At 41.4% G+C, this 27917-nt stretch overlaps 2 protein-coding genes across 3 annotated transcripts in view; both read right to left on the bottom strand.

The window, feature by feature from the left end:
* LOC117794681 (serpin B6-like) overlaps positions 1-27513 on the bottom strand; it is a 154163-nt gene extending 126650 nt beyond the window's left edge. Inside the window, exon 1 of one of the 2 annotated variants that reach the window (XM_071613628.1) lies at positions 27498-27513. Coding sequence is in view for 1 of the 2 variants with exons in the window: in XM_071613626.1 (XP_071469727.1) it covers positions 13190-13193 (4 nt within the window). In the remaining variant the exon portion in view is untranslated. Of the gene's footprint in view, positions 1-13189; positions 13209-27497 lie in introns of those variants that run through there. The other variant, XM_071613626.1, reaches the window with a different exon arrangement.
* LOC114107394 (serpin B6-like) lies at positions 1060-27544 on the bottom strand. The gene is made up of 7 exons (XM_034635445.2): positions 27498-27544; positions 12272-12446; positions 10267-10419; positions 7279-7396; positions 5787-5929; positions 1941-2096; positions 1060-1608 (listed from the first exon to the last, which is right to left on the bottom strand). The coding sequence occupies exons 2-7, from the start codon at positions 12434-12436 to the stop codon at positions 1210-1212; spliced, it is 1134 nt and encodes a 377-aa protein (XP_034491336.2). The 5' UTR covers positions 12437-12446; positions 27498-27544; the 3' UTR covers positions 1060-1209.
* Between the last annotated feature and the right edge of the window lie 373 nt (positions 27545-27917).

Genomic DNA, 27917 nt, shown 5'->3' with positions numbered 1-27917 from the left:
CCTCGCCAGAGCCAAGCAGAAGCCAGCACCCTGCTCTGGGCCTCCAGAAATGTGAGCTAAAAATCCGCTTTTTTAAAAATTCCAGTTTCCAGTCTCAGGCTTTCATTATAGCAACAGAAAACAAATAAGACAACAGATGAGTGTGAAACCAGCAAGCCCTTGCTTCCCACCCAACTTCTTTTCCTCACCTCAATCCTAATTTCTATGTTCCATGATGCTCACCAATTCCATTCTGTCACTACAGCTTGGGCATCATAGGGAAAGAGGACTAGGTACAGAATGAGCATGAGACTAGCAGCAGTGAAGTCAGAGGGCGACAGTGGTCGTCCTCCCCATCATGCCTTGAAAAACAGAACCTAGCCCATCAGTTTCTCTTCTGAATGCTACAACTGCATTGCCAGCAAGTAACACAACTGGCTGCAGAAAACTTAGCCACTTGTTTTTTGTAATAATATTTGCCATGAAGAAATCCACCTGGTATGTAACCGCACAGTTGTTGTAAACCACCTTACTGTGAATGGTTAGGTATACCTCTGACCCCTGGGAGCAATTTAACTTTACAAGGCAGGGGGCAGTGTGTGTGTGAATATACCCATTCTCCATCACAACACAGGAAAGTAGAGATGCACTTGGAAAAGGGACTGATTTCTCACTGGCCCAAGTTACCCGCTCTCCCACCTCCATGGAGTCTTCTAGAGAGCACACAGAATTTGGGGATTTTTGAGCTCCCCACAGGAGGTTCCTGAGATGAGCCCTCACCCCTCACCCCTCCTCACAGCTCTGAATTCTACTCTAGACTCTCACTAAAAATGGGATGAGATTTTCATGCCACAGTGGAGAAGAGAGAAGCACCACTTATCTTCTTATACCTGGAGAAGGGCCAATGGTGATGGCAGTTATCTGCCCACAGTGAAGCCACGGGGTCCTTCCCAGCTGCAACAGGGTGGGTGACAGCATATCCCCGGCAGGGATGAATGAACCCAGCAACCAACGTGACCACAGACCCACAAAGAGGGGCAATTTCAGATCCTGGAAAAACATCTCACATGCAAACAGTAGTTGACATGGGTCTCCAAAATGACCCTTTATTTCTGAATTGTTACACTGCACTAATAAGGTCACTTGGGTCACAGGCACATGGTGAAGTGTCAGAAGAAATGTGGGTCAGAGGGTGAAAGCAGAGGACTGCACCCAGGGATGACTGTTTCCTCATGGAGAAGAAACTCGGCCGCAGAACAGAATCCCTCTGGTCCTGCTGTGCTGGATGAAGAAGAGGAAGGGGTGGTCTGCGCAGAAGCGCGGAGGTCTGCACAGTAGCACTATCCTACAGGCTGTGGCAGCTGCAGCTTCGGTACCCTCCTCATTGACCTCCACAAAGGACTTGTGCACGACCTTGGACAGATGCAGGTCTCTTCTGGATGACATTCCAGAAAAGTCTGCTCTGGCCTCATCGAAGGCATCGGTCATGCCCAGGCTGCAAAGGACTTCCTCCAAATCATAATTTTCCTGTAGCTTAAACCGAGGGAGGAACACCTCCACCTGCTTTTTGTACATCTTGTCTGGGCTGGTCCACTCTATGTATTTCTCATAAGTAAGTTCCTTCTCCACCTAGAAGAGAGTTGAACGGGTCAAGACCTAGCACATACTGTCACACAGGGCCACATGTGGTTATACAGATGTTCCACATTGTGAGTGGGAGCCTCGCCTTGGCCAGAGGTGGTGCTATGGGTAATCAAGGTAACCCAGGGACAGCTCAGCAGGAGAGCTTGCCTAACATCTGCAAGATCCTTGTTCCACTCCCAACATAGACACAAACAAAACAATTAAATTAAATTTAAAAAAAATAAAAAGCTAACTGGGAACGGGGGAAAGCAGCTACACCAGAAACCCAATGCCCTTCCCCTGCCATCACGGCCTCGTTATGGCTTAGTGCTCCTTACTGTTTTCAAGTCAATGTGCTCATCGGGCAGCATGATGATCATATTCAGCTCCTTGCTGACGTAGGGAAGGACCAGAATCTTGGTGCATATTTCCCGTATATAGGTCATTTTAAAAGTCGACTCCTTAAACATCATTTGCACAGGCTTCTCCTCATTCTGTAAGGAAATGGACAACTGTTGAGTAGAAACTTGACCCAGCTGACACAGTGGACTATACCACAGAGGTTAGCCCCTGTGGGCCCCCAGAACACTCTTGACCCACCTTCTAGAACAGGCCATGAGGTTCCTCCTAAACCCCTGTTATGGTTAGACACCATGTGTCCCCAGAGGCCAGTGTGTTAAAGGTTTTACCTACAGTGTGGAGCTATTGGGAGGTGGTGGAACCTTTAAAAGGCAGGGCCTAGTAGAAGTTAGGTCATTAGGGCAAGTCCTTGGAGGGGACTCTGAGACCCAAGCCCTTCCTCTATCCTTCATTTCCTGACTGAGGTGACCAGTTTTGCTTGATCAACTGCTCCCAACTCTTCCATCCACCACCCCCATGCCTAAGAGCAAAGGGTCTGCCTCATCATGGATGGGAAACTTAAATTTTGAGCTCAGATGAATCTGTCCCTTTATTAGTGGATTATATCATTATTTGGCACACTGAGAGAATGCTGACTTACAAACCTCCCAACACCAAGGTACCCAGACTCATATCCAAAATGTTTCTTAGTGACTTCACCTCTTCTTATTACTTTGAACTTAATCCACAAATTTACAGTTCTAGCCGGGACCTCTCCCCTGGACTCCAGCTCATGTGTTATACTGGCTGCGTGACACCCACACTTAGACCAACAGAAAGTGCTAATGTCACACATGACTGTGGGCTTCTTATGTCCCCTTCCTGCTCCACCTACACCTCTGCCCATCACAGTTGGCAGTGACACCATGCATCCAGTTGTCAAAAGCCATGGTGTGTCCTTGCTCATGAATTTCTCTTACACTGTGCATCTCACTCCTTAGCAAATGATGGTGGCTCTACCTTTGAAATACAACCAAAACCTCATCTGCTGTTCTTTCTTCCAGTGCCATCACCCTATCCCTGGAGTACAGAGATGACCTCAGAGGGATCCCAGTGAAACATAAGTCAGATTACACCCCTCTGACTGCACACCCTTCCATGACACCCCCTCTCCTAGGAGCAAGATCTGAAGTGCTCAGTACATCCTATAATCACAACAGCTCATCTCCCATTCCTTGTCTCTCCTCACTTCCTACTACTCTCCCTCTGCTGGTTCCTACACTCACAGGGTTCTCTATGGAAAATCAAGGTCATTCTATCTCTCCTCTGTCAACTCATCCCTAAAACCTAGAGAGTGTAGCCTTTGCCTTTTCCTGGTCTTTACTCAAGTATCACCCTCTCAGTGAATGCTTCCTTGATAGACCTGACCTGCAACTATACACCCATCCATAGCTTCCTGTCTGCTTCCTTTGTGTCTCTGGAGCAATTACCACTGCCTAACAACTACTAATGTCTTATTTAAGATTCTGGTCTCTTCCTCAAGAAAATGTAAGTTTCATGGGGCAGACATGTTCAGCTAGTCAATACCTGGCACATAGTAGGCACTCAATTAACATCAGCTGAATAAATGAATAAATAAACTGATGAGCAGAAATAGCCAAGGGCCATCCTCAGACCATGAGAAAAAGACAGAAGACAGTGACCACATCCTACCCTACAATACTGTTTAACTCATGAGTACTCCACAGTTTGATACCAGCAGCTACAATGAAGTTGTTTCTAATTCCATGCAACAGGCACAGCTGAGGGAGCGCCCTAGTTCTCTGGCACAGCACACCATTCCGGATCAAATGCAGTAAACCAAAGACATATCTGTTGTCACTTTCTGTCTCCGCCTTGTCGAGCTTGCCTGAACTAGACCTCAGCCACAACAGTCTCCTGCCCTTGGCTCCTCAGACATGTCCTTGGCCAGAAATTGGCACACTTTTTCCATAAACTGGTGGACACTAAATATTTTGCGTTTGTGCTACAGAGACTTTCTATCATACCTACTGGATTCTACTGTTGTGACACATTTAAACAAGTAAGTATGTGTTTGCACCAACAAAACTTTATCTGATAAACTTGATATGGGCTGGCTTTGGCCCACAGGCCTCAGGGTGCTGACCCCACCTTATTCAATTTCTCTGCATTCCCCTCCAGGACCCACGGTCTCCAATCTTATAATAGAATAGAATCCAATCTTGGTAATTTAATGACTCACTAAATATATAATTATGTTAGTAAGCTTAATCTCATTTAGAAATGAGGAATCCAAATGAAAATCCTTATCAACTTAAAATCCATGTCCCTGGAGACACCCCTGCCACACACTCTGTGGGCTGGTACAGTCAACCCCTGCTGCAGCTCCATCCTCTCCCTCCACTGCAGAAAGCAAGGTAAACTTCTTCACTGCTCTATATCGAGCAGAAGCCACATGAGAGCAGTTCTGGTTTCCCTCTGAGTACAATGGCAGAACCTCCAAAGAAGGCCTTTTGCCCTCCATCATCTGTCCTTCCTGACCCATCCTGCCTGAACAGTGGGGGCAGTATCTGAGCCCTCCTGTGAGCACGAGGAAGAGGCCACAGGCTGAGGGGGCAGAGCATGAAGAGCTGGTTCCCAAGAGCCTCACCCCAGTGCCACATCAGCCCTGGGTTCTCCTCTCCTCTGGGCCTCCTGGGTGGTGAGATGAGCTGTGAGCTAAACTGCAGAGATCTGGGGTTTCCGTTGCTTACAGTTGAATGAAGCCCTAACATACATCTTGTTAAAGATGAATTTCAAGGAGGAAAAAAATCATATTTTAGGGGAAAACAAGACAGTTCATTTCAGAATAAATCTCAACACAAAATGTATGTCTTGAAAAACTGAAGGTTCAGATCCAAGTGGACGAGGAAGATCTAACTTATGTTCAGTGATCAAGAAAACATTAGTCCACCCTGTCTGCTCTGCAGCATATCAACAAAAAAAACCTCTATAATTAAAAAGACTTTTTAAAAAATGGATTCCGTGAGAGAAAGACACCAGGCTATCTGCACACACATTCCAAGCTGAAGGTGGTTAAACTCAAGAGTCTAATTCTGTGTATGTATCCCTTTGCTTGTTTTTAAACAAAAATATGTACTGGTGTTATCCTTACAAACAAAGGAAGACTGAAGATCATGATTGGTTCAGTATTTCCTGAGCACTGGCTATCATAACTCCTCGATAACTTCCAACTGCCTACAGGTCAAGCACTTATATGACAGCCATCTGCCCTGGGATGGTTTTTCAACAAAAGTAAAAAGTCCTTCAACCACTGCTATGTCTTGTAAAAACCAGCAGGGGGCACAGTGACAGCTTAGATAAAGGGGTAGATACCAGGTGGGGCTTCCAGTGGGGACACAGCAGTTAAGAAAGGAGTGTGAAGGTACTGAAGCGAATGGGGAGGATCCAGGTCTACGAGGACCCTCATACACCAAATTTGGAGTTTGAACTTTATCTCAAAAGTTCTGAGAAGCCAAGAAAGACCTAAAGTTAGCCTGAGAGCTACACCATCAGATTTGCCTTGGAGATTAACACACCAGAGAAAGTAGGACAGGTGACTGTGGCGCGGGGCGCGAGGCAGGGGCAAACAGAACCGAACCCTTGGTGACATACAAAAGGAGGAAACTCATGAGAGAAAGGCACCAAGGCATGGGGATTCCTTGCTTCAGGGCTACCCCACACCATGAAAAGCGCAGGCTCCATGTGGTGGCCTTCATGATCTAGAAACCAACAAATACAGGCCCTGTGTCTGGGAATCTCCTTTGTTACTATGCAGCATTCACCTTGCTGACTTTAAATGGTCTCTCCCGGGTGAGCTCTTTGTCAAACTCTGTATCCCAGTTTCCTTTGAAGTAGATGGCATTCACGAGAACCAGTTTAGTGATTTTATCCAATGAACCTGGAGACAGCAACTCTGTAATTTTATCTGAAAGGAAGATTAAAGAACCAGTTAGCTGCGAGTTTTCTGATGGGTGTTTCAGTGATGATACAGAGAGGGACCCACCTCCTCAAATGGTCAAGCACAGAGATAAAGGATCACATATTCTCCAAATAATATAAATAGATACTTGTCATCAAAACAAGCAATATCCCTGGCATTGAAATACATGTTCTAGGAAGAAACATACCATCATTTGAATAAAACGTAAAAGGAAAAAGTAGATCTTAGTAAGTGAATTCATACCACATGAGATAGAAAGAAATAATTGGTGCCTACAAATTAAACAAGTAAAAATATTGTTACAAGGAGTAATTATAAATTTAAACTTAAATGTTTGAGATGCTAGATATGTTCACCCTGATTTAAACATTACACACATTATATATGAATTGAAGCATCATGTATAGTTTTGTTATTATTTCTAGTCCAGCATATTGAACAATATTGTTTTTGTACAATATATATGATTTTGTTATTATCAACTAAAAATATTTAAGATTTTAAAAAGATGAGCTGTTACAAGATGCTCTTTACAAATGTAAAGCAAGGTTTAGCCAGACATGGTGGTACATGCCTGTAATCACAGAGGCTTGGGAGGCTTAGGCAGAAGGATTGTAAATTTTAAGCCAGCCTTAGCAACTGAGGCCCTAAGCATCTTCACAAGACCCTGTCTCTAAATAAAATATTTATTTAGGACAAATATCCCATTAAATGATTTGACGATGTGGCTTGGTATTTAAGTCCCTCTGGTTGGAATCCCTGGTACCAAAATTGAAAAGAAAAAACAAAACACACAGTTTACATTGAAAACCACAGGTCCATGAGGATACCACCAAACAACTTGCAGCAATGCATGAAAACTGGGGTGCATGAGCTCACACTAGAGAGGACACAGCTGAGACCTGTCAGGTGAATTTTTCTTTATGCTATTGGTGAAAAGAAAAAACAAACAACAGCAAAGACATTACAGTGTGGATTGTTCCAGAAGAGGGGTGCTGACTATGGGAAAACATCACCGATACACTAAGATGAGCAGGGAAGAGCTAGAGAAAATGTCATCCACTGACAGTATTTCAGAAGCAAACTTTTAAAGTCTGAAATTATTTTGAGAACAAAAACATCATTCCTGTTTATATTCCACAATCTTGTGAAGGAACTTACAATAAGACTGTTGTAAATACTATTAAAAACAGAACAACAGGCTGGGACTGTAGCTCATCGGTAGAGCATCTGCTCAGCATGCCCAAGGCCCTGGGTTGGATCCCCAGCACTGCAAACAAAGCAAGAATAATCCCACCATCAACAGAAACAACAAATAAAAACTATGCTTTTACCTTCTGTCTCTTTAGCTACCCAGGTGTTTATGTGTTTTCTGGACTCCTCTGTAGCATTCAGAAAGTCAAGCTCTTCCATCTCTGCTTGGTAGAAATTCTGGCAGGAATCTTTAAAAGACTAAGGCAGAGCAACATAATTGCATGGTTCCAAAATAATTAACAAGTGTACTTCTTTCATGTACCAAAGCAGAAAATAAAAAAAATGTGCTGATTTAAAGATGATATTTACAAATAAATACGTAGAATAAACATAAAATCAACCTACTCAGTTTGGGCCATCTTTAATGTCCCTAATATCAAATAAATTTCATGAATGGCTGGATCTTTATGGGAGTTGCTGAGCCTCAAGAGGTAACTGGGAGGAAGCTGAACTGCAATAACTATGGAGAGAAAGTTAACCCAGCAAGAGCTAGCACTCCTCTGCACTCTGGAATAAGGGATACTGAACACAGAAAGTAGAACATAGGAAAATGAGCCATTCTGCACCACCCTGCCACCACAACTTCCTGTGATAACAGAAAAATGAGCACCATCAAAAATGGTATCACAGGTGACTACAGAGCACCTGAGATCAGGTCAGTGCAGCTGCAGAACTGAATATTCTCTTTTATTTTATTTTGATTAATTACATGTGTCTAGAGATTGCCAGTGCTGCTGAACATCTCACTTTGGGGTAGTAAGCAATTCTCAAAAAAACGACCAGGGTTATGATTTGGCTCAGTGGTAAAGCATTTGCCCAGCATGGGAAAATCCCTTGGTTCGATCCGATCCTCAGAATCACCAAAAAAGAAAGGAAAAAGAGGTTCAAAGTGTTTTACTAATATATCCTATGAAATGATAATGACATTGATGAACACATACATTCTACCATGTTAAAATAGAAAATTTGTGGAATATAAGTGTGCTTAAAACTCATTACATTGGCAATGCACTATGAAATTATTTCCTAATCTTCCTTTTGAACAACTTACGGCTCAATATTTGATTTCTCGTTATAAGGCAAGATTTCACATTTCTCCTTCAGTATTGCACAGACACAGGTGTTAGGAACGCAAGTTCTTTGACTTATTAGCTGAGTGGCCTTAAAAAGGATAATTAGTGTCTCTGCCTCTTTGTTTGCCCCGTAAATGAGACAGCCCTGGCTGTATGAAGCTCCCAGAGTTACTTTGAGGCCCAGCTGAATTACTTTCATTATTACTACTTTATCCAATGTTACTGAATTCTCAATATATTGTGGGCACTTAAAAGGAGAACTTCCTGTATCATTCCATTTCATTCTCACAGAGTTCTTGCTTTACCAATTTCACTGTTCTGTTTCTGAAAAATTTTAAATCTTTCAATCTAAGAAAATAGTCTGAAAGCAAACTGGCCACTCAAATATTGATAACTTGCCACACACTTGTGAGTGATTTTTACAACTTTTAAACACCCTAGGAAATAACTACCTGCTATTCAAGTTACTCTTATACAAACAATGAAAAATCAAACTCAAGGAACATGTAATTATACATCATGGTTGGTATTCAATTTTTGGAAGTTTAAATTCATGAATAGCAAATATTTCTAATTTCCTTATTTTATATACTGATATAATTTTTTAAATATCAATAGTTTTCTTAAAATATCCACAAAAATAACATGAAAGAAAATTAAATCAGCCAATCATGTGAGTGTGTTGGAATTTCTGAACATATAAAAGACTTAAAGAGGGTGATGATACCTATAAAGTAGCTAAGACTAATTAAATAAGTTAAACAGATTATAAAAAATCATACTGTGATAATAGTTGTTACCAATATTTGAACCCATGCTTGTTTATGTTCATTTTATAACACTTCTTTTAAAACAATTAATGTAATTTAAAACAGGTTTGAAAAATGAGGGAAAAAACATAGAAAACATTGAAATCCCATACATACAAAAACTCTTACAAATCAATAAGAAAAGGGAATACAGATCAATAGAAAAAGGTGCACAGAATATGTAAATAAACAATGTGCAGAAAACATGTACAGGTTGAATATCCCAAAATGCACATGCGCTGAAGTATTTTACATTTTGGCACTTTCCAATTTTGGATTTTGGAATTATGGACTCAGTTTGTCCATGCTCAAAGGGCTTAAGTTCAATCTCATAAGGAATCAAGATTCAAAAGCTACAAACATGCAGTGTTGATCATGGTAGATGGAAACCAACATTCTGCTTATATCTCTGAAAGAAACAGATACATCACTTTGGAGAGACATTGAGTAATATATATTAAAATATCAGTGCTCTATATCCTTCCTCCCACCACAAATCCACCTGGGAGCAGCACACACACGCATACATGCACAAAAGTCACAGTCAATAACACTGTCTGTAACAGCCCATACTGGGTATGACCTAAAGCCCATCCATGAGCAAATAGCTTTCTATGTTACAATGTGTCCAACTTAGAATTATCAGATGATGGTTCATAATAGTGATGTAGGGCTGGGGAAGCACTCAGTGGTAGAGCTCATGCTTATTTATATTTGAGGTCCTGGTTTCAATCCCCAGTGCCACACAATGGTGATGATGATGATCATGATAACAACACTGAAGTAGATCCACATACACTGAGATGGGAAGAACAAGAGAAATGTATTTCAAAACAACGTGTATTGGATAAAGGCATAATGCAGAGAAAATTACTACAAAACAAGAACACTACATGTGCAGGAGGATACATGTCAAATCTATGAAAGCTCTTATTCTGGGAGGGATGATGGGTTGTGGGAAAGAGGTTAATGTGGCTCTTGCTTTGCTGGCTTTATTGTATTCTGCACAAAAAATGTACTCACCTGTGACTTGAGTAGTTTTCTGATTTTTTAAATGAAAGGGTGTGAACAAATACATGAGTAGCCAGAAACCTGAGTGAATTCACAGCCCAGGCTCTTTCAGCTGCACCACGAGTCCCCCTCCTCCCACCACCTTGCTTCATCAAAAGCAGCGAGTATGACTTACTGAGAGGAAATCATAAGACTTTTCTCCAAAGAGCCTGTTGGCTGTTCTAAGCAAGTACTGTGTGTCCGACTTGTTCAATTCGGTGAGAAGAGACTGGAAGCCCTGGTGGACATCTCCACCTCCACTGCTGCTGCTTTTATTTAAGGAAAGTGCCTGAAATCAGAAACAAAACAAAAATACACCATTGCAGTAGGCCCTGACTACAGGGAACAAGCAAACTATCCTAAACTTGGCCTAAGAACTGTGCAGATTCTTACCACCAACCAATTAGAGACAAAAAGTATCTTGAAAGCTCACTCTGCAGTGTCCCTCCCAGGATCCTTCTCTGTACCCTGTCAGTATTGTTCTGAGCAGAAATGTCTCTCCACAACCCAGGCTTTTTGTATCTGGAGCCTCACTGGAGACAGAGTTACCACCAGACCTCCCATCTCTGCAAACACAGGATGCTCCAGAATATTGTAAGGTGCAGTCTCTCCCTGCCTTTAGTTTTGTAAAGGCTCTGACCAACAGAATTCAGCACAAGCAATACTGTCCAGGCCTGAACCTTAAAAAAGCTTTGTAGCTGTCACGTTCACTCTCTTGCACCCTGCTGCCATGTTGGAAGGAAGTCCAAGGTATCCCCTTGGAGGATGTGCTACCACACAGGCTGAGTTGCTGGGAAGAGAACCAAAGCCCCAGCCAATACCCATCACCAAGACCCCACATGTGAGAGAAAGCCTCCTTGCACCTTGCAATCCAGCTGTCTATTGCAACAGTAGCCTGAGTGACCCCAGCTGTCATCACAGGGAGCATACGAACTGCCTCTGAGGCCACTGGATCTGAGAAATAATCCACCATTATTATTTCAAGCCACTAAGTTTGGGGATGGTTTGTTTTGCAGCAACAGATAACATGTGCAGCAATGCAGAAGTGTTCCATCATAACAAAAATAAACAACTTGATGCTGGCTTTGGACATGGGCAGTTGACAGTGGCTGGAGGGACAGGGATGAAATTACTACCGCAGTCTGCATTGTAGCAAGAGGTAAGATAGGACACGTTCCCAGTGGATGCCCACAGCTGTCTAAGATGTCTGGGAAGTGCATATCTTCCTTTTAGCTGCCTAACTTAGAGTGTGGGAAGAGAGAGATGAGCTAAAGAAAGAATTATTGCATTTGCAAGCAGAATATCAAGGAACTATTTCTAACCCAGGTCTTGATGGGTAGAACATAAAGGTGTTTCTTATCTTGGAGCTCCCTCTCCAGTTGAAAACATAATTCTCAACCTAAGAAATGTCTTCAAGGTAGAGCTCCAATCCATGGCCTCAGGAGCAAGATCAAGATCCACTTTGTAAAAACCTATGGACAACAAAGGCAACATCTCATAGACCTGTAGACAAAGGTGCCCCACAGCACCCTTACTTCCAACCTGACACAGTCTTGTCTCAAACAGGCTTGTGCGTGTGGCTTTGTCCAGTGCAGCAGGCTGCAACTTGAGACACAGAAATCCTACAATGGTTTTAAAGGAGTTATAAAACCTTGTAACTAAAAGGTGACACAATTCAAAGTGAAGAGAGGCCCTTGAACCCCAACTCTTTTTTGGCAGGAGGAAGGCTAAGAGAGCAACATACATGAAACATGACCCATTTCTTCTGGAAAAGGACAGGAGTTGTCAAGCGCTAAGCCCAGAATGCACAGGGGAGTGCCGTGGCCTTACATGTGAGGGACCAGGAATGAGTCCCAGGAAAACCAGGTGGAGCCAATCAAGGAATATTCCCACCCTGAGGGCAGAGGAGCCTGGCACACACACCTGGCTGAATTTGGAAATTGCTACAGTTCAGGGACTGCAATGTGCTCACAGGGGTGCTCAGCAGGGGTAGCATGTGCTTCTTGTCAACTCTCCATCCACACCCCTCTGATACTCTCTGATGTCCATCCACAGCAATCCTTTTGGGATTTGAAGTGTGGAGAATCAGCTCAATTGACAACTACCAGCATTTACTATTACTCCCAAAGGACACCAGGTACCTGAGCCATCTGGACTGCAGTGGTTCCCTTTGCCCCCATGAGGACCATGGCCAGGGCCGAGGAGATGCTGATGGGTGAGTAAAACACATTTCTTGAACTGTCTTCACCCAGCGTTTTAAGAAGGTTTAAGGCAAAGGTGCCCGTTGCTTCCAACAGAGGATCCATGATGGCAAGCCTGGAATGATGGACTTCAGATCAGTATCACATGAACACAGGCTCACAGGCCAACTGCACTTTCCCTCCCGTTAACTCCACTGCTGCTGTGGTGCAATAAGCAAACAGACACACACAGAACTCTGAGGGTCTTTTTGGGGTCTCAAGATTATTTTATATCCTAATATTAAATGAAAAAGAAGAGTAAAATTTAATACTATGATCCTGTTGTGTGAAGACCTGTATCTGCACACTTCTTTGTGTGCATGGGCAAAGTCAGGGTGGGGGGGGGGACACAGGCACCACATTGCTGCAGTCACTTCCTGGAGTGGGTAAGAGAAAGGGTGATTGACTTTGGCTTCCATGTCTGTATTCTTTGGTGTGTTATAAGAGCTTATTGTATCATTTAATTTGGAGATCATTAAAAATTACAAATTTACTCACAAAGTTACAAAGACAAGATACACAAGCGTTTTTATAATATGGGAGAGTTCCCCATTTTCGGATAACCTGAAGCCTTAAAATAAATTTGGGAGGTAAAGCCACATGAGACCTTTCTCTCCTCTGAATTAAATACCCACCCATCTCTCCCAACAGATCAGGTGTGCTCAGCAGGACATCATTAAATCCTCAATTCATCTAGGGAACCTATGCATGTGATAAAGCCCAAATCTAAGGCCATGTTAAGGGCCTATGCTGTCACAGGCAAGGGCACTTGGCCCATGTGCTCACAACTCTTCCTCATCTCTGGTCAGTGGTGCCTACCCATGTCCACCTCCACACACTCAGAGCTCAGGGGTGTCTGGAGCTTTTCCAGAAGCGCATTTGGCAATGCCCTGGCAGCTCTGGCAATGCCAAGGGCAGGAACACAGTTAAACAGTCAGAAGTGAGTGGCGTGCAGGTGTCTTCAGGCCAGTTGGAATCACAGAATCACAAAATGTTATATAGCACAGCAGGACTTCAGTGATCCCTATTCACAATTTTCCATTTTCAACAGGGATCAGGAAGTTCACCAGCTTGAACTGATTGCAGCTGAGGAGCACTCGGACTGAGTCTTTCCAATACACTTGGAGAAGTCATGAACTTCAGGAAGAGCCTGGAAGGAATCAGGTGAGAGGACAAGAGGAAGGAAAGGGCTCAATCAGACAGGAAGTCTACACATGCAGTGGAGCAGGCCAGGTGCACTGTGGGCACAGGACCTGTCTGTTCTAACATGGTTCACAGATGTTTACCAAACTCATTTCCCCAGCAGCAGAATGCCAACATTCTAAGACAGTCCCCATGATTCCCCTGAGCAGTGGGTGGAAACCCCCAGAACAAGGAGGAAATGAGTGTTTCAGAGTACACAGGAGTGGGAAGGTGTACCTAAATAAGGGACTGTGACAAGAACATGAAGCATCACTTTGTATAGCATCCCATTCATATAGCTTTGGTCCATAGAACAAGGTCCCCAAACACATCTAGGTCCTAATCCCTGGAACCTGTGAAAACTCCCTCATATGACAAAAGAGACTTTGCAGCTGTAATTAAGAATCTTCTGATGGAGAGAATATCATGGACCATTCAGGTGGCTCCCAAATGTAATCATGTGGTCACATGTAGTTTATAAAAGGGGGGTGTCAACATGAATAAAAAAGGAAAGAAATTCAGAGAGAGGCTCTCTAGAACAAAGATTTACATTGAGATTAGCAAAGGGTTGCAAACCATATTGGGCAGACTATGAAAATCAAAAACTCATGGGAATGGAGAGGATGAGACCAAGAGGAAATTTGTCAGAGCTAAGCAGCCAGGTGTAGTGGCACATGCCTGTAATCTCAGTGGCTTGGGGGGCTGAGGCAAGAGGATCACAAGTTCAAAGCCAGCCTCAGCCACTTAACAAGCTCTTGTCTCAAAATAAAACATAAAAAAGGATGAGGATGTGGTGCAGGGGTAAATTGCCCCCAGACTCAATCCCTGGTACAAAAAACAAACAAACAAACAAAAAAAAAAAACAAAACTAAGCTCCTGAGCAAATATTATTTTATACCCATGCTTTAATGTAATGGTGTCCTGGGATGGAATTAACCTCAGGGGACCATTTCCTGTCTACAAAAACAAGGGAGCAGGGCTTATTGGTTCGTGGTCATTGTGCCCCACCCCCCAGGTGTTGCTAGACAATGGGTGCTCACACTTTTTATAACCAAGCACATTTGTGTAGTTAGTGGATCTCTGGGCTTCAGTCTCACTTTCAATGGTATCGACAAGTCCTTGGCCAAACACCAAATTGCAATTTCTTGTAATCTCGTGTGTTGCCTTAAAGGAAAGTAATGTTTGGGTTTTTCTCCATCTGAGTTGCAAAGCCTGCAGTTCTAGCACATACCTTGGCTCTAAGTCTTTTGGTTTAACTGTTTATACCTTTAGGTTGGTTTATGGACTGTTCATTCACCTGGGAACCTGTAAAAACTAAACTGTTTATACAGAAATCCTAGATGGAATGCAAACATCACTGAATTCTGTTACTTTTTATTTATTTTTAATTCTAATTTGTTATATATGACAGCAGAGTGCATTGAAATTCATATTACACATATAGAGAATAATTTTTATATCTCTTGTTTTATACAAAGTATATTCACAAAATTTGTATCTTCATACATGTACTTAGGGTAATGATATCCATCTCATTCCACCATCTTTTACCCCCTTGCCCCCTCCATTTCCCTCCCACCCCATTGCCCTATCTAGAATTTCTAACCCTCCCATGCTCCCCTTCCAAACCCCACTATGAATCAGCCTCATTATATCAGAGAAGACATTCCACATTTATTTTTTGGGGATTGGCTAACTTCACTTAACATTATCTTCTTTAACTCCATCCATTTACCTGCAAATGCCATGATTTTATTCTCTTTTATTGCTAAGTAATATTCTATTTTGTATATATACCACAGTTTCTTTATCCATTCATCTATTGAAGGGCATCTAGGTTGGTTCCACAGTTTGGCTATTGTGAATTGTGCCCGTATAAACATTGATGTGGCTGTGTCCCTGTAGTATGCTATTTTAAGTCCTTTGGGTATATACTGAGGAGAGGAACAGCTGCGTCAAGTGGTGGTTCCATTCCCAGTTTTCCAAGAAATGTCCATACTGTTTTCCATATTGGCTGCACCACTTTGCAGTCTCATCAGCAGTGTATGAGTGTACCTTTTTCTTCATATCCTTGCCAACACTTATTGTTGTTTGTTTTCACAATATCGGCCATTCTGGCTGGAGTGAGATGGAATCTGAGTAGTTTTGATTTGCATGTATGTAATTGCTAGCATTGATGAACACTTTTACCTATATATGTTGATTGATTCTATATCATCTTTTCAGAAGTGTCTGTTCAGGTACTGGGCCCATTTATGGATTGGGTTATTTATTTTATTTTATTTTTTTTTGGTGTTTAACTTTTTGAGTTCTTTATATAACCTAGAGATAAGTGCTCTATCTGATGTGTGAGTGGTAAAAATTTGCTCTCAAGATGCAGGCTCTCTATTCACCTCACAGATTGTTTCCTTTGCTGAGAAAGTTGGAGTCCATCCCATTTATTGATTCTTATTTTAATTCTTGCACCAAAGGAGTCTTATTAAGGAAGTTGGGGCCTAATCCCACATGATGGAGATTAGGGCCTACTTTTTCTTCTATTAGACACAGGGTCTCTGGTTTTATTCCTAAGTCCTTGATCCATTTTGAGTTGGGTTTTGTACATGGTGAGAGACAGGGGTTTAATTTCATTTTCTTGCATATGGATTTCCAGTTTCCCCAGCACATTTTGTTGAAGAGGCTATCTTTTCTCCAATGCACGTTTTTGGTGCCTTTGTCTACTATAAGATAACTGTAGTTTTGTGGGTTATTCTTTGTGTCCGCTATTCTGTACCATTGGACTACCAGTCTGTTTTGGTGCCAATATCATGCTGGTTTTGTTTCTATTGCTCTGTATTATATAGTTTGAGTTCTGGTATATTGATGCCACCTGCTTCACTCTTCCTGCTAAGGATTGCTTTAGCTATTCTGGGTCTCTTATTTTTCCAGATGAATTACATGCTTGTTCTATTTATAAGAGGAATGTCATTGGGATTTTAATTGGAATTGCATTAAATCTGTATAGTGCTTTTGGAAGTATGGTCACTTTGATAATATTAATTCTGCTAACCCAAGAGCACGGTAGATCTTTCCATCTTCTAAGGTCTTCTTTAACTTTCTTTATTTAGGGTTCTATAATTTTCATTATGTAGATCTTTCACCTCTTTAATTAAGTTGAATCCCAAATATTTTTGAGCCTATTGTAAATGGGGTAGTCCTCCTCATTTCCATTTCTGAGGATTTATCACTGATATACAGAAATGCATTTGATTTATGGGTGTTGATTTTATATCCTGCTACTTTGCTGAATTCATTTACTAGTCCTAGAAGTTTTGTGGTGGAATTTTTAGCGTCTTCTAGGTATACACTCATATCATTAACAAATAGAGCCAATTTGAGTTCTTCTTCTCCTATATGAATCCCTTTAATTTCTTTCATCTGTCTAATTGCTCTGGCCAGTGTTTCAAGAACTATGTTAAATAGAAGTGGTGAAAGAGGGCATCCCTGTCTTCTTCCAGTTTTTAGAGGGAATGCCTTCAATTTTTCTCCATTTAGAATGATGTTAGCCTGGGGCTTAGCATAGATAATCTTTATGATGTTGAGATATGTTCCGGTTATCCCTAGTTATGTTCTAGTGTTTTGAACATATAAAGGGGTGCTGCATTTTGTCAATTGCTTTTTCTGCATCTATTGAGATGATCATGTGATTCTTATCTTCAAGTCTATTGACGTTATGAATTACATTTATTGATTTCTGAATGTTGAATCAACCTTGCATCCCTGGGATTTATCCCACTTGATCATGGTGCACAATATTTTTGATGTGTTTTTGTATCCGATTTGCCAGAGTTTTATTGAGAATTTTTTGCACCTATATTAATTAGAAATATTGGTCTGAAGTTTTCTTTTTTTGATGTGTCTTTGCCTAGTTTTGGAATCAGGGTCATATTGTCCTCACAGAATGAGTTTGGAAGTGCTGCCTCTTTTTCTATTTCCTGAAATAAATTGAAGAGTATTAGTATTAGTTCTCCTTTAAAGGTCGTTAGAACTTACTTGTGTTTATATCTGGTCCTGGGCTTTTCTTGGTTGGTAGACTTTTGATTGTGTCTTCTCTTTCGTCACTTTAAATTGATCTCTTTAAATTGTGTATACCATCCTGATTCAATTTGAACAAATTATATGACTCTAGAAATTTGTTGATGCCTTTGATATTTTCTGTTTTATTGGAGTGCAAGTTTTCAAAATAATTTCTAATAATCTTCTGTATTTCTGTAGTGTCTGTTGTGATATTTCCTTTTTCATCATGTATGTTAGTAATTTGAGTTTTCTCTCTCCTTTTGTTTGTTAGCATGGCTAAGGGTCTGTCAATTTTATTTATTTTTTCAAAGATCCAATTTTTTTTCAATTTCATTGATTGCAGCTCTGATTTTAATTATCTACTGTCTTCTGCTTTTGATGTTGATTTGTTCTTCTTTTTCTAGGGCTTTGAAATGTAATGTTAAGTCATTTATTTGTTGACTTTTTCTTCTTTGAAAGAATGAACTTCATGCAATGAACTTTTCCTCTTAGTACTGCTTTCATAGTGTCCCAGAGATTTTGATATGTTGCATCTGTGTTCTCATTCACCTCTAAAATTTTTTTAATCTCCTCCTTGATGTGTTTTGCAGCACATTTTTGTACATTCAGTAGCATATTATTTAGTCTCCAGGTGTTGGAGTGACTTTTATTTCTTATTTTATCATTGATTTCTAATGTCATTCCATTATTATCTTATAGAATGCAGGTAGTATCTCTACTTTATTATATTTGCTAAAAGTTGCTTTGTGGCATAGCATATGGTCTATTTTAGAGAAGGATCCATGCGCTGCTGAGAAGAAAGTATATTTTCTTGTTGAAGGACGAAATATTCTAGACATGTCAGTTAAGACTAAGTTATTGATTGTATTATGGAGTTCTATAGTTTCTTTGTTCAGCTTTTGTTTGTAAGATCTATCTAGTGATGAATGAGGTGTGTTAAAGTTACCCAAAATTATTGTGTTGTGGTCTCTTTGACTCTTGAACTTGAGAAAGTGTTTTTGAGAAATGTAGATGCTCCATTGTTTGGGGCATATGTATTTATAATTGTTAAGACTTGTTGGTGTATTGTTCCCTTGAGCAGTATGCAGCATCCTTCTTTATCCTTTTTTATTGACTTTAGTTTGAAGTCTACTTTATTTGATATGAGAATGGAAACCCCTGCTTGCTTCCAAAGTCCATTGGAGTGCTAGGATTTGCCCCCACCCTTCACCTTCAGTCTGTGGATGTCTTTTCCTATGAGTTTTTGTGAGGCAGCATATTGTTGGGTCTTTTTTCTTTGATCCAATCTGCTAGTCTATGTCTTCTGATTCCTAAGTTTAGGTCATTAACCTTCAGGGTTATTATGGAGAACTGATTTGTGTTCCCAGCCATTTTTGTTTATTTTTGGTATTTAACATGACTTGGTTTCTCCTCTGATCAGATTTACCTTTAGTGTAATCCCTCCCTCTGCTGATTTTCATCATTGTTTTTCATTTCCTATTCATGGAATATTTTGCTGAGGATGTTCTGTAGTATAGGCTTTCTATTTGTAAATTCTTCTTAACTTTTGTTTGTCATGGAATTTTTTTATTTCATTGTCAAATCTAAAGCTTAGTTTGCTGGGTATAAGATTCTTGGTTGGCATCCATTTCCTTTAAGATCTTGGTATATGTTTTTCCATGATTTTCTAGCTTTGTGGGTCTTGTGGGTTGAAAAATCTGCTGAGATACGCTTTGGTCTCCCCCTATATATGATCTGATTCCTCTCTCTTATGGCTTTTATGATTCTATCCTTATTCTTTATGATAGGAATTTTCATTATAATATGCCTTGGTGTAGATCTGTTGTAATTTTGTACATTTGGTGTCCTGTAAGCCTCTTGTGTTTGGTTTTTCAATTTGTTCTTTATGCTTTGGAAATTTTCTAATATCATTGAAGAGATTGTGCATTCCTTTGGTTTGAAACCCTGTGCCTTCCTCTATCCCAACAACTCTTAGATTTGGTCTTTTGATGCTGTCCCATAATTCTTGGATGTTCTATTTGGTTTCTTACTATCTTTACTGTGTGATCTACTTTATGTTCTAGATTGTATACTTTGTCTTCATTATCTGACTTCTTTTTCCAAGTGATCTTGTCTGTTTTTTATGCTTTCTATTGAGTTTCTTATTTGATTTATGTATCCTTTATTTCAAGGATTTCTGACCTTTTTTATCCGAGTCTATATCTCTCTCTTGACGTAATCTTTTGCTACCTCTATTTGCTGGCTTATATCTTTGTTGGAGTTATCAATTTTTGCCTGTATTTGCTCATTTAGGTCATTCCTTAATTCAAAGATCATTTTAATTATGAACCTTCTGAACTCTTTCTCTGACATTTCATCAACTTCACTGTCCATAGGTTCTGTTATTACAGTGTCCTGGTTTGTTTGGGGCACTTGCCTCCCTTATTTTTTCATGTTGTCTATGTGTCTTCCTTTCTTGCAGTGTGGATCTGAGATATTAGTTTCTTCCTTATATTCTTGTAGTACCCATGCAGATTGTGTGAACCTTACCTTGATGTTGGGCTTCCAAACGCTACAGGTGTCCCTCAGTGTGTGCTACTGTATCTAAGGTTGGTGGCGGCAATAGCCCAGGTAACTCAAGATAATATTTAAGGTGTCCCAAGATGGAAGCAATATCTTACAGAGATGGGGCTGCAACAGTGGGCCTCACACTCCCTTTGGGATGCCTTCTCTGAGATGTAGCTGCTTGTAGGCCCTGTCTGTTGTCAATAAAGTTAGGGGCTACTGTATGAGGAAGGCTATGGTGATGACTCTAGTGTCCCAAGATGGAAGTGGGTTAGGCTTAGGCTCCCAGGTGGGTTTAGGGGGTGCGAACTCAGACCTACCCTGGACCTGGGTCCTGCACAAATCAATGTGGACAGATCTGGGCCAGACCTGATACTCTGCTGGTCTGAAGAGGCAGTCCTGTGCTAGAACCTGGGCTGTGGTAGTACCTGGTGGTGGAGGGGTGGACCCAGGCCTACTGTGAGCCTGGGTCTTTCCCAGGCAGGTATGGGTAGATCTGGGCCCCCGGGCTTGACTTCAAGTGGTAGTTTCCTGGTTGAAAGGGGCGGTCCTGTTCCAGAGTCTAGTCTAGCAGGTGTCTGCCCTACCAGTGGAGGGGTGAGCCTGGGCCCCGTACAGGCTGGTATGGAGTATGCCTTTTACCCCACATAGTTGCCAGCATTTTTGTTTTTTGTATTCTTAATAGCTTCTATTCCAACTGGAGTGACATGAAATCTTAGAGTAGTTTTGACTTCCACTTTTCTAATCCTAGAGATGTTGAATATTTTTTCATATATTTGTTGGTTGATTGTATATCTTCTTCTGAGAGGTGTCTGTTCAGTTCACTGGCCCATTTGTTCATTGGGTTATTTGTTTTTCTGGTGTTTAGCTTTTAAATTCTTTATATACCCTAGAGATAAGTGCTCTATCTGATGTGCGAGTGGTAAAAATTTGCTCCCAAGATGTAAGCTTTCTATTCACTTCATTGATTGTTTCTTTTGCTGAGAAGAAGCTTTTTAGTTTGAATTAATCCCATTTATTGATTCTTGATTTTAATTCTATCACCAAAGGAGCCTTATTAAGAAAGTTGGAGCCTAATCCAACATGATGGAGATTTCGGTGAATTCTGTTACTTTTTAAGCCTTGTTTGCCTCATCTGAACTGATTAATGGACTTAGGGCTTTTTATAAACAATATATTTCAATTAACTGACATTTTTTTCTTGGTTCTCAAATTGTCCTAACTTGGCTAGTGGGGAGCTCTTTAAATTGGTTATTTTATCCCCAGCTGTTGGTCTCAAACATCCTTGCTTTATGGCAACAACAGGGCCTTATGGGTGCATGTTGAATTTTTCTAGTCCAACAATGTGGTATTGAGATTGGATAGAAAAACTAAAAGAGGTAAAAACTAGACAAAAGGAAGGACAAAGAGAGATTAAAAAGAGATTTTAATCTGAAAGTCTCATGCCTGATGCTAAAGTTTTGCATATGTTTCTTCCCAGGTCTGTCACTCCCCAAGCCAACTGGGCTAATTTCACTCCCAAATTTCTGGGCAGTCTTACAGTTGTTGGAAATTCATCCAGTTATGAAAATTATCTTGTGCACTGTGGAGTGTCTTATGTAAGAAACAGATTAAGCAAAGAGAGAGAGACAATATTTTAAGAAACTTATAACCTAGGGTACTTTCCAGTGTGATTTATTGGTCACTTAACATAGACCACATCAGTCTAAGAATCCATCCTAAACCATCTTGTGATCACCAGACTGATGTCATCCTCAAATACTTTCCCATGTTCACCCCTCACGAAATTCCATTAAAAGAGCCTGAGAACCCCCAAAAGCATCTCTGTCAAGATGAGTCACATTCTTAATCAATCTCTGCCTTAGACGTGTTCTTCAATTCATTTCTGCACATTTATCGAGAACCCCATTCACCCTAAGTTCAGGACCACCTCTCCAGAAACTCTTCAGACTTCTTCCAATGACACTATAACCTATCTCCTGGTTTCTCTCAATCAAGGATTGTAAAGTACAAAATCTAAAAACATGAGAATCAGATGAGTACTGGTGCTGATAGAAAATACAGTTGCTGCTGTTGGGCACACCAGTGGCAAGCTGGGACAGATATTTCCCTTTCAGTCCCTCATGTATCATGCTATAAATTAGATCACCACTGAAAGATGAACCTGACTCTACTAAAACATGAATGCCCTTAGCAGCTTTCATCAGGACTCAACTCTACTCTTCTTTCATTTCACCTCTGTGTCACACCAACCTGTGTTTATCAGCACATTTCTGACACAGCTTCTTTATGGATCCATCATTCTGTGTACTGCCCAGGCCTCTGGGCAGACTTATCCCTTAGGTAATAACATCCTTCATTTTGGACCCAATGTCTTCCTGCTTCATGGTTGCCTCTCTTATTTTGGTGGAAAAAAGGGTCCAATGGTTTTCTAAGAAAAAAGATAGGTGTTTTGATTTGTTGCATGTCTGAAAATGTCTTTATTCTACTACTCCATGCCAATGAGAGTTAGGCAGGTCTATAATGAGCTGGACAGGATTTTACATCCAAAGTTTTGAAGTACCACTTCATAGCTTCCTTACCTCCAATTCTGCTGTTAAGAACTTTCCTGACATTCTGACCCCAGCTCCATCTATCTCACAACACCCAGACTCTTTCAACCTTAAGAAATCTTATCCACATCCCTGATATCCAGAAATGTCCCAGTGATGTGTCCTTCTTTGGAACCAGTTCATTCTTTTTGGTGGAGATTTGGAGGGCCCTTTCAATGTAGCAATTTAAAAATTTCTCCTTTCTACTCAGGGAAAACAAATTAAAGTGCTTTCTCATTTCCTGCAGAAGCTCTGTTCTCTGCTTTTTTACTTCCTATTTGTCAGCACTAAAACTCTTGGAATGAACTCATCTGGGACTTTCCAACCTTCTGAATGTCACAGCACACACAAAGAATGACACTAGTACTATACTTTGGGACAAGGTTACTTGCTGTAGAGGTGTCCAGCTCAAATCTCCAGCCACCAGGCTGCCCCCTCCAGCTGCCCTGAGTTGGAGAGGTCAACACTTTGACAATGCCCCAACACACAGTGAAAAGTTCTACTCACACCTTTTACTTTGCTTGCCTTTTCCATAACAATTACATTTTGTCCCATTTTCTGGAGAAAGGCCATTGTCCTCCAATTTTTCTATTGATTTTTTTTTTTTTTGGTTAATGTCAGTTGTTACACTTTTTAATTTCCAAGGACTCCCTGATTCCAATTACCAAAGAACATCCACTATAGTTCTCTTGAGCTTCTTTTGCACCCTGCCTTGTCTTTCCCTGATGTTTTGCTATTGTTGGTGTGGTGGTGGTTGGTGATTGTTTTATTCTATGTAGGTTTCTGTTTCATGCTTAATATTCCCAAAAGTGCCCACCAAACCCTGGGTGTCAGTCCATATTTAGGGGAAAACACAAAAGACTGCTGGAAATTCTGTTTACACAAGTGGGACTTGTCAGCTGGGGGCTTCTCTGCTGATATGATCAAGGAGTCACAGTAGCTTTTTCTGCTGAAGAATGGCAAATAGAAAAAAAAAAAAAAAAAAACAACAACCCTGGTCTGGCTGCTGGCTCTGATGTGTAAGTAGCTGGAGTGGGGGCTGGGGTGCTTCTGCTGGATCCCTCTCCCCTCATTTCAGCCCAGTGCTTTTCTCATCAGTTCTTGCAGGGCTGAGACCTGACCTCCTATCAGGGGCTGCTAGGGAAGAGGGGGGCTGCCTGGTTGCCAGGGCAGAAGGGATGGCATCTGAGGTTCAATCCACTCCATAAACAGACTTTCTATGAGGGGCCCTGCTGCCACCTGCACTTCACCCTCCCTCTCCAGGGACTCCAAGGTTGAGACTGTCAGCTCCTCTGGGCTGCTCCTCCCTCCTCCCTCCACAGACACTGAGCTCCTTCCTCTAGCCACTTTCCTGCTCAAAACTCTGCTGGCATTTCTTGTCCTCTGCTCATCTCCTCTCTCCTTGTCTTGTCCTTGGTTTTAAGATTTAAAGGGCTCTTTGTTTGTTGGGTTATCAGGGCTTTATGTTCAAGAAGATGAATACATATGGCCACAAATATACAAACTATTTTTGTGAGCAGAGTAGAATATATGTGAATGTTTAAAATCACATTCCTTCAGGTATTACTTAGTCTCTCTTTTAACTGTGAAACATGTCTAAGCATTAAATCCCATGTATTAAAATCTTTATTTGTCCTGAAGCATGAATTTGAAAATAACCTGGCACTACTATGTAATCATAAAACAATTTTCATTTTCACTTTGCAATAACATATAAATCCATAACAGTCAGTTAAAAAAGGATTGGAGAGTTCCAATCCAGAAAAGAGAAAATAATCTAAATTAAAAATTTACTAATAACTAAAATATTCCAAATAACAAAGGAAGTCATTAACCTAGTAAGATTTTTCAATTAAGGTCTTTCTCTTACCTATTGATATGCCAGTAACAAGGATACATATTTCACAGATCGCATTGCAAACCCAATGCCTAACAATGGCCTTCCAAGTGCCTACTTCTACAGCTACAGGAAATAAGATGTGGACACTTCACACACACACACACACACACACACACACACACGCACACACACACACAAACACACACAAAATTCATTATGCAGTTCAAAATTATTGCTTTGAAAATAGTATTTCTTTTACAAATAAAAAATGTAATCATTGACAAAAGAGAGATAAGTTTTTCTTAATGAGCTATTCTATTCATATTTTAAAAATCTAATAGATCTATCCTAGGGTCATTTTATGCCCTGAATCATCACCAGGAACTTTGAGCAGTTCATGTTCACAACTGAATTTATTCATCTGATCAAGTCTAAAAATTTTTAGGGTGTCACTTTTTAATTTTTTTCTTGACTTCTTTGACTAAGGATGCATTCATTTCCTATAAAGTGTAACCATGAAAAGGGTTGGTTTAAATGTTATTTTATAACATAGTATTTATATACTACATAAATACTATGTGTCATAAACTGGGGTGAGGTTGACCTTAGCAGGCACAGGTTCTTAAGGAAGTTCAGCAGCATGCCTCAGAATGGAAAATTGGAAATTTTAAATGGAAACTTGGGTTCCTCCTTTGTCTCTACTTTGCTTCTTGAGTAGTTATAGGTGTGTCTGGTATGGGTGGCTGAGTGTAACTTCTCTGAGAAGCTGATGCCTAATAGGTAATAAGTATACATAATTTTCTTCTGGTGTGTTCTTGGCCCAATCTATGGTATAGCAAGCCTGGAAATGTAAGGTGTGTGGTCTTCCATGTGATCCTACAACATCCACGTGGCTAACCTTATGATCAGATATAAGGACATTGATGCTGTTTGTTCTAATTTCATTCTACTGTTACTGGTCTGAGTTAAATGTAATTTACTGACCTGTAATAAATTGCCTTGGACTGCAGTCTTAAATACAGTAATTACTAAGTAGCTGACAGGCATTTGTACAAGACCTCCATGCAAACTAAAGCCCTCAGATGCTCAGTTACTTGTTATAAAATAACATAATATTTATGTAACCTGTGAACATCCTTCTGTATTCTTCAGATCACCACTAGATTACTTATGACAGCTAATACAACATAGGTGCTCTATAAAGAGTTGTTAAACCATAATGTTTAGGGAATAACAAGAAAACAAGGCTGCATATGTTCAGTAGAGAATCAGTCCCCGCCCCTGAATATTTTCCATTCACTGTTGGTTAAGTCTGTGGATAGGTAACCTGCGGATATGCAGCACCAACTATATTTTGTTTATGGAACTAAGTACTCCCTTTCTCTTTCAAGGCACCAAATCATAACAGATGCAATTACTCAAGAGTAGTTATGAACCACTGGTAGACCCCCAGTATCTACTGATAACTGCAGTCATTTAGGGTAATCACAGTGTATGTTACTGAGCCTCAGCACTGAAATACACCCCCCACCCCGACCCTGAATCCAAAGTCATTTAATTCATCTGAATTTTTCCCAGCAATCCTAACCCACAGCAGGAAGGAAGCAGGCAACCAGGATCATTTTCTTTACATCAGTGCAATGGCACCCCACCCAAGCAACAAGATGCCAAGCAGACCCAGCTTCCCTCTGGCATCTGAGTATTCCTGACCCCATGTAAATGTTAATCTTCCATAAAGTCTGTCAAAATTGAACTTAAAGGTGAGTAGAAACTAAGTGCCAATTTCATCCAACACACAAACCCCAAACATAAATAAAACTTTCTGAAAGGACGCTTGCAGAGTCCATGCAAAATCCAAAGACCATGCCACACACCCAAACCTCATGTAAGAGATTTGTTGTCAGTAGCACAAAGAAACCAACAAGGCTGTCCCTCCGAGGCAGGGAGCTCTACCATGCAGGCACTCACACAGCAGCTTTATAGCTCTCAAGAGATTTTATCATAAGATGCTTAGGAGTTGTGTCATAAACTGGGGTGGGGTTGATCTTAGCAGGCACATGTCCTTAAGGAAGTTCAGCAGCATGACTCAGAATGGAATCTTTGGAGCCTCTAGATAAAATGTGTCCTGACCTAAAATGGTGAATCTGATGCCAACGTTGATCTGAAGCCAATACTTTCCCCATATCATCTTATCCTTCAATAGGCCAAATATTATAACATTTTGCCTAAATTTAATTAAGAAAAAAAAAAACACAGCCTTTTCAAGTTGTGAAAGGATCCTCGAGATTATCTTTGCAAGCTTGAAAATCTCAAAACCACAAGCCCTGTGTGTGTTAGAACAAACATCTAGGTGCGGACAAGGCTAGCACAAGAGGGGAGACCATGGCTCCTGCACAGAAAAGGCGGGGCGGAGGGAGCCCGGTGCAGCCACCCTTGGCACCGACCCCTTGGCCTCTAGGCACGCATGTCTCTAGCCTCCAGCCCTCTGGGTTCCCAACGCCCAGCTCCCTGCTTCAGGAGCCAGCTGCCTCCAGGTCTCCAGGAGGTAGGGATCTCCACTGGAGGCAGGACAGGCGGGGTCACCTACAATTTAGTTCTGGGAGCTGCTGCTGGGGCTTCCCGCTCACCCTCCCGCTGCAATAGGCTCGCCCTGTGTCCTGAGACTGCATGACCCGGATCCCGGTGGTCTACCGCGTCAAGAGCCGGCCGCGGTGGCGACAAGGTCTGAGGCTGCCACCGCGATCCAGAAAGTGACCTGAGCTGGGGCCCCGTGCCCAGCCCCGCCCCACTTCTCCAGGCTCGGGTCTCTGCGTCCCAGCCCCGCGCATCCCCAGCCGCAACTCCGTCCGCCGCTTCTCCAGAGTTGGAGCCCATAGGCCACCCCCGAGTGCCACAGTGATTCCCGTCAAACACGTACCCCAGATTCTCTGCGCCAAGACCACAGCGAGCAGAACCAAAGGAGGAAGACCCAGGGACTTCCTGGCTTCAAATACTGGCAGGGTGTGTATGAGGGTGGGGTACTGGAAAGAGCCTGCATGCCACAGGGCCAGCAGCTGCCTCCGCAGAGGGAGGCCTGGAGAGGGAAAGAAGGGAAAGGCCCCAGGTGTACACAGGTACCCACTGCACTTTTGTCTTTTTCATTTGTTCTAATTAGTTAGACATGGCAGCGGAATGCATTTGATTCATTGTATACAAATGGAGCTAATAACTGTTTATCTTGTTTTTTCCATTCCATATGCTATGAAAATCCTTCTAATCTGGTAGCAGATCTTTCCTCTTCTGTTTCCTGAGGGCACAGTATTCCTCTGCCTTTTGGAGTGTTTCCAACCTTATGTCT

The sequence above is a fragment of the Marmota flaviventris genome, chromosome 6, assembly GCF_047511675.1.
Source record: "Marmota flaviventris isolate mMarFla1 chromosome 6, mMarFla1.hap1, whole genome shotgun sequence".
Taxonomy (NCBI): Eukaryota; Metazoa; Chordata; class Mammalia; order Rodentia; family Sciuridae; genus Marmota; species Marmota flaviventris.
This window is presented reverse-complemented; position numbering and strand designations above follow the sequence as displayed.

Coding starts and splice junctions, on each gene's coding strand:
- LOC114107394 (XM_034635445.2), bottom strand. CDS start 12,436: ATGGATCCTCTGTTGGAAGCAACGGGCACCTTTGCCTTAAACCTTCTT. Junction 10,420..12,271: donor CTGCAGTCCAGATGGCTCAG/GTACCTGGTGTC, acceptor TTCTGATTTCAG/GCACTTTCCTTAAATAAAAG. Junction 5,930..7,278: donor GGTAGCTAAAGAGACAGAAG/GTAAAAGCATAG, acceptor TCTTCCTTTCAG/ATAAAATTACAGAGTTGCTG.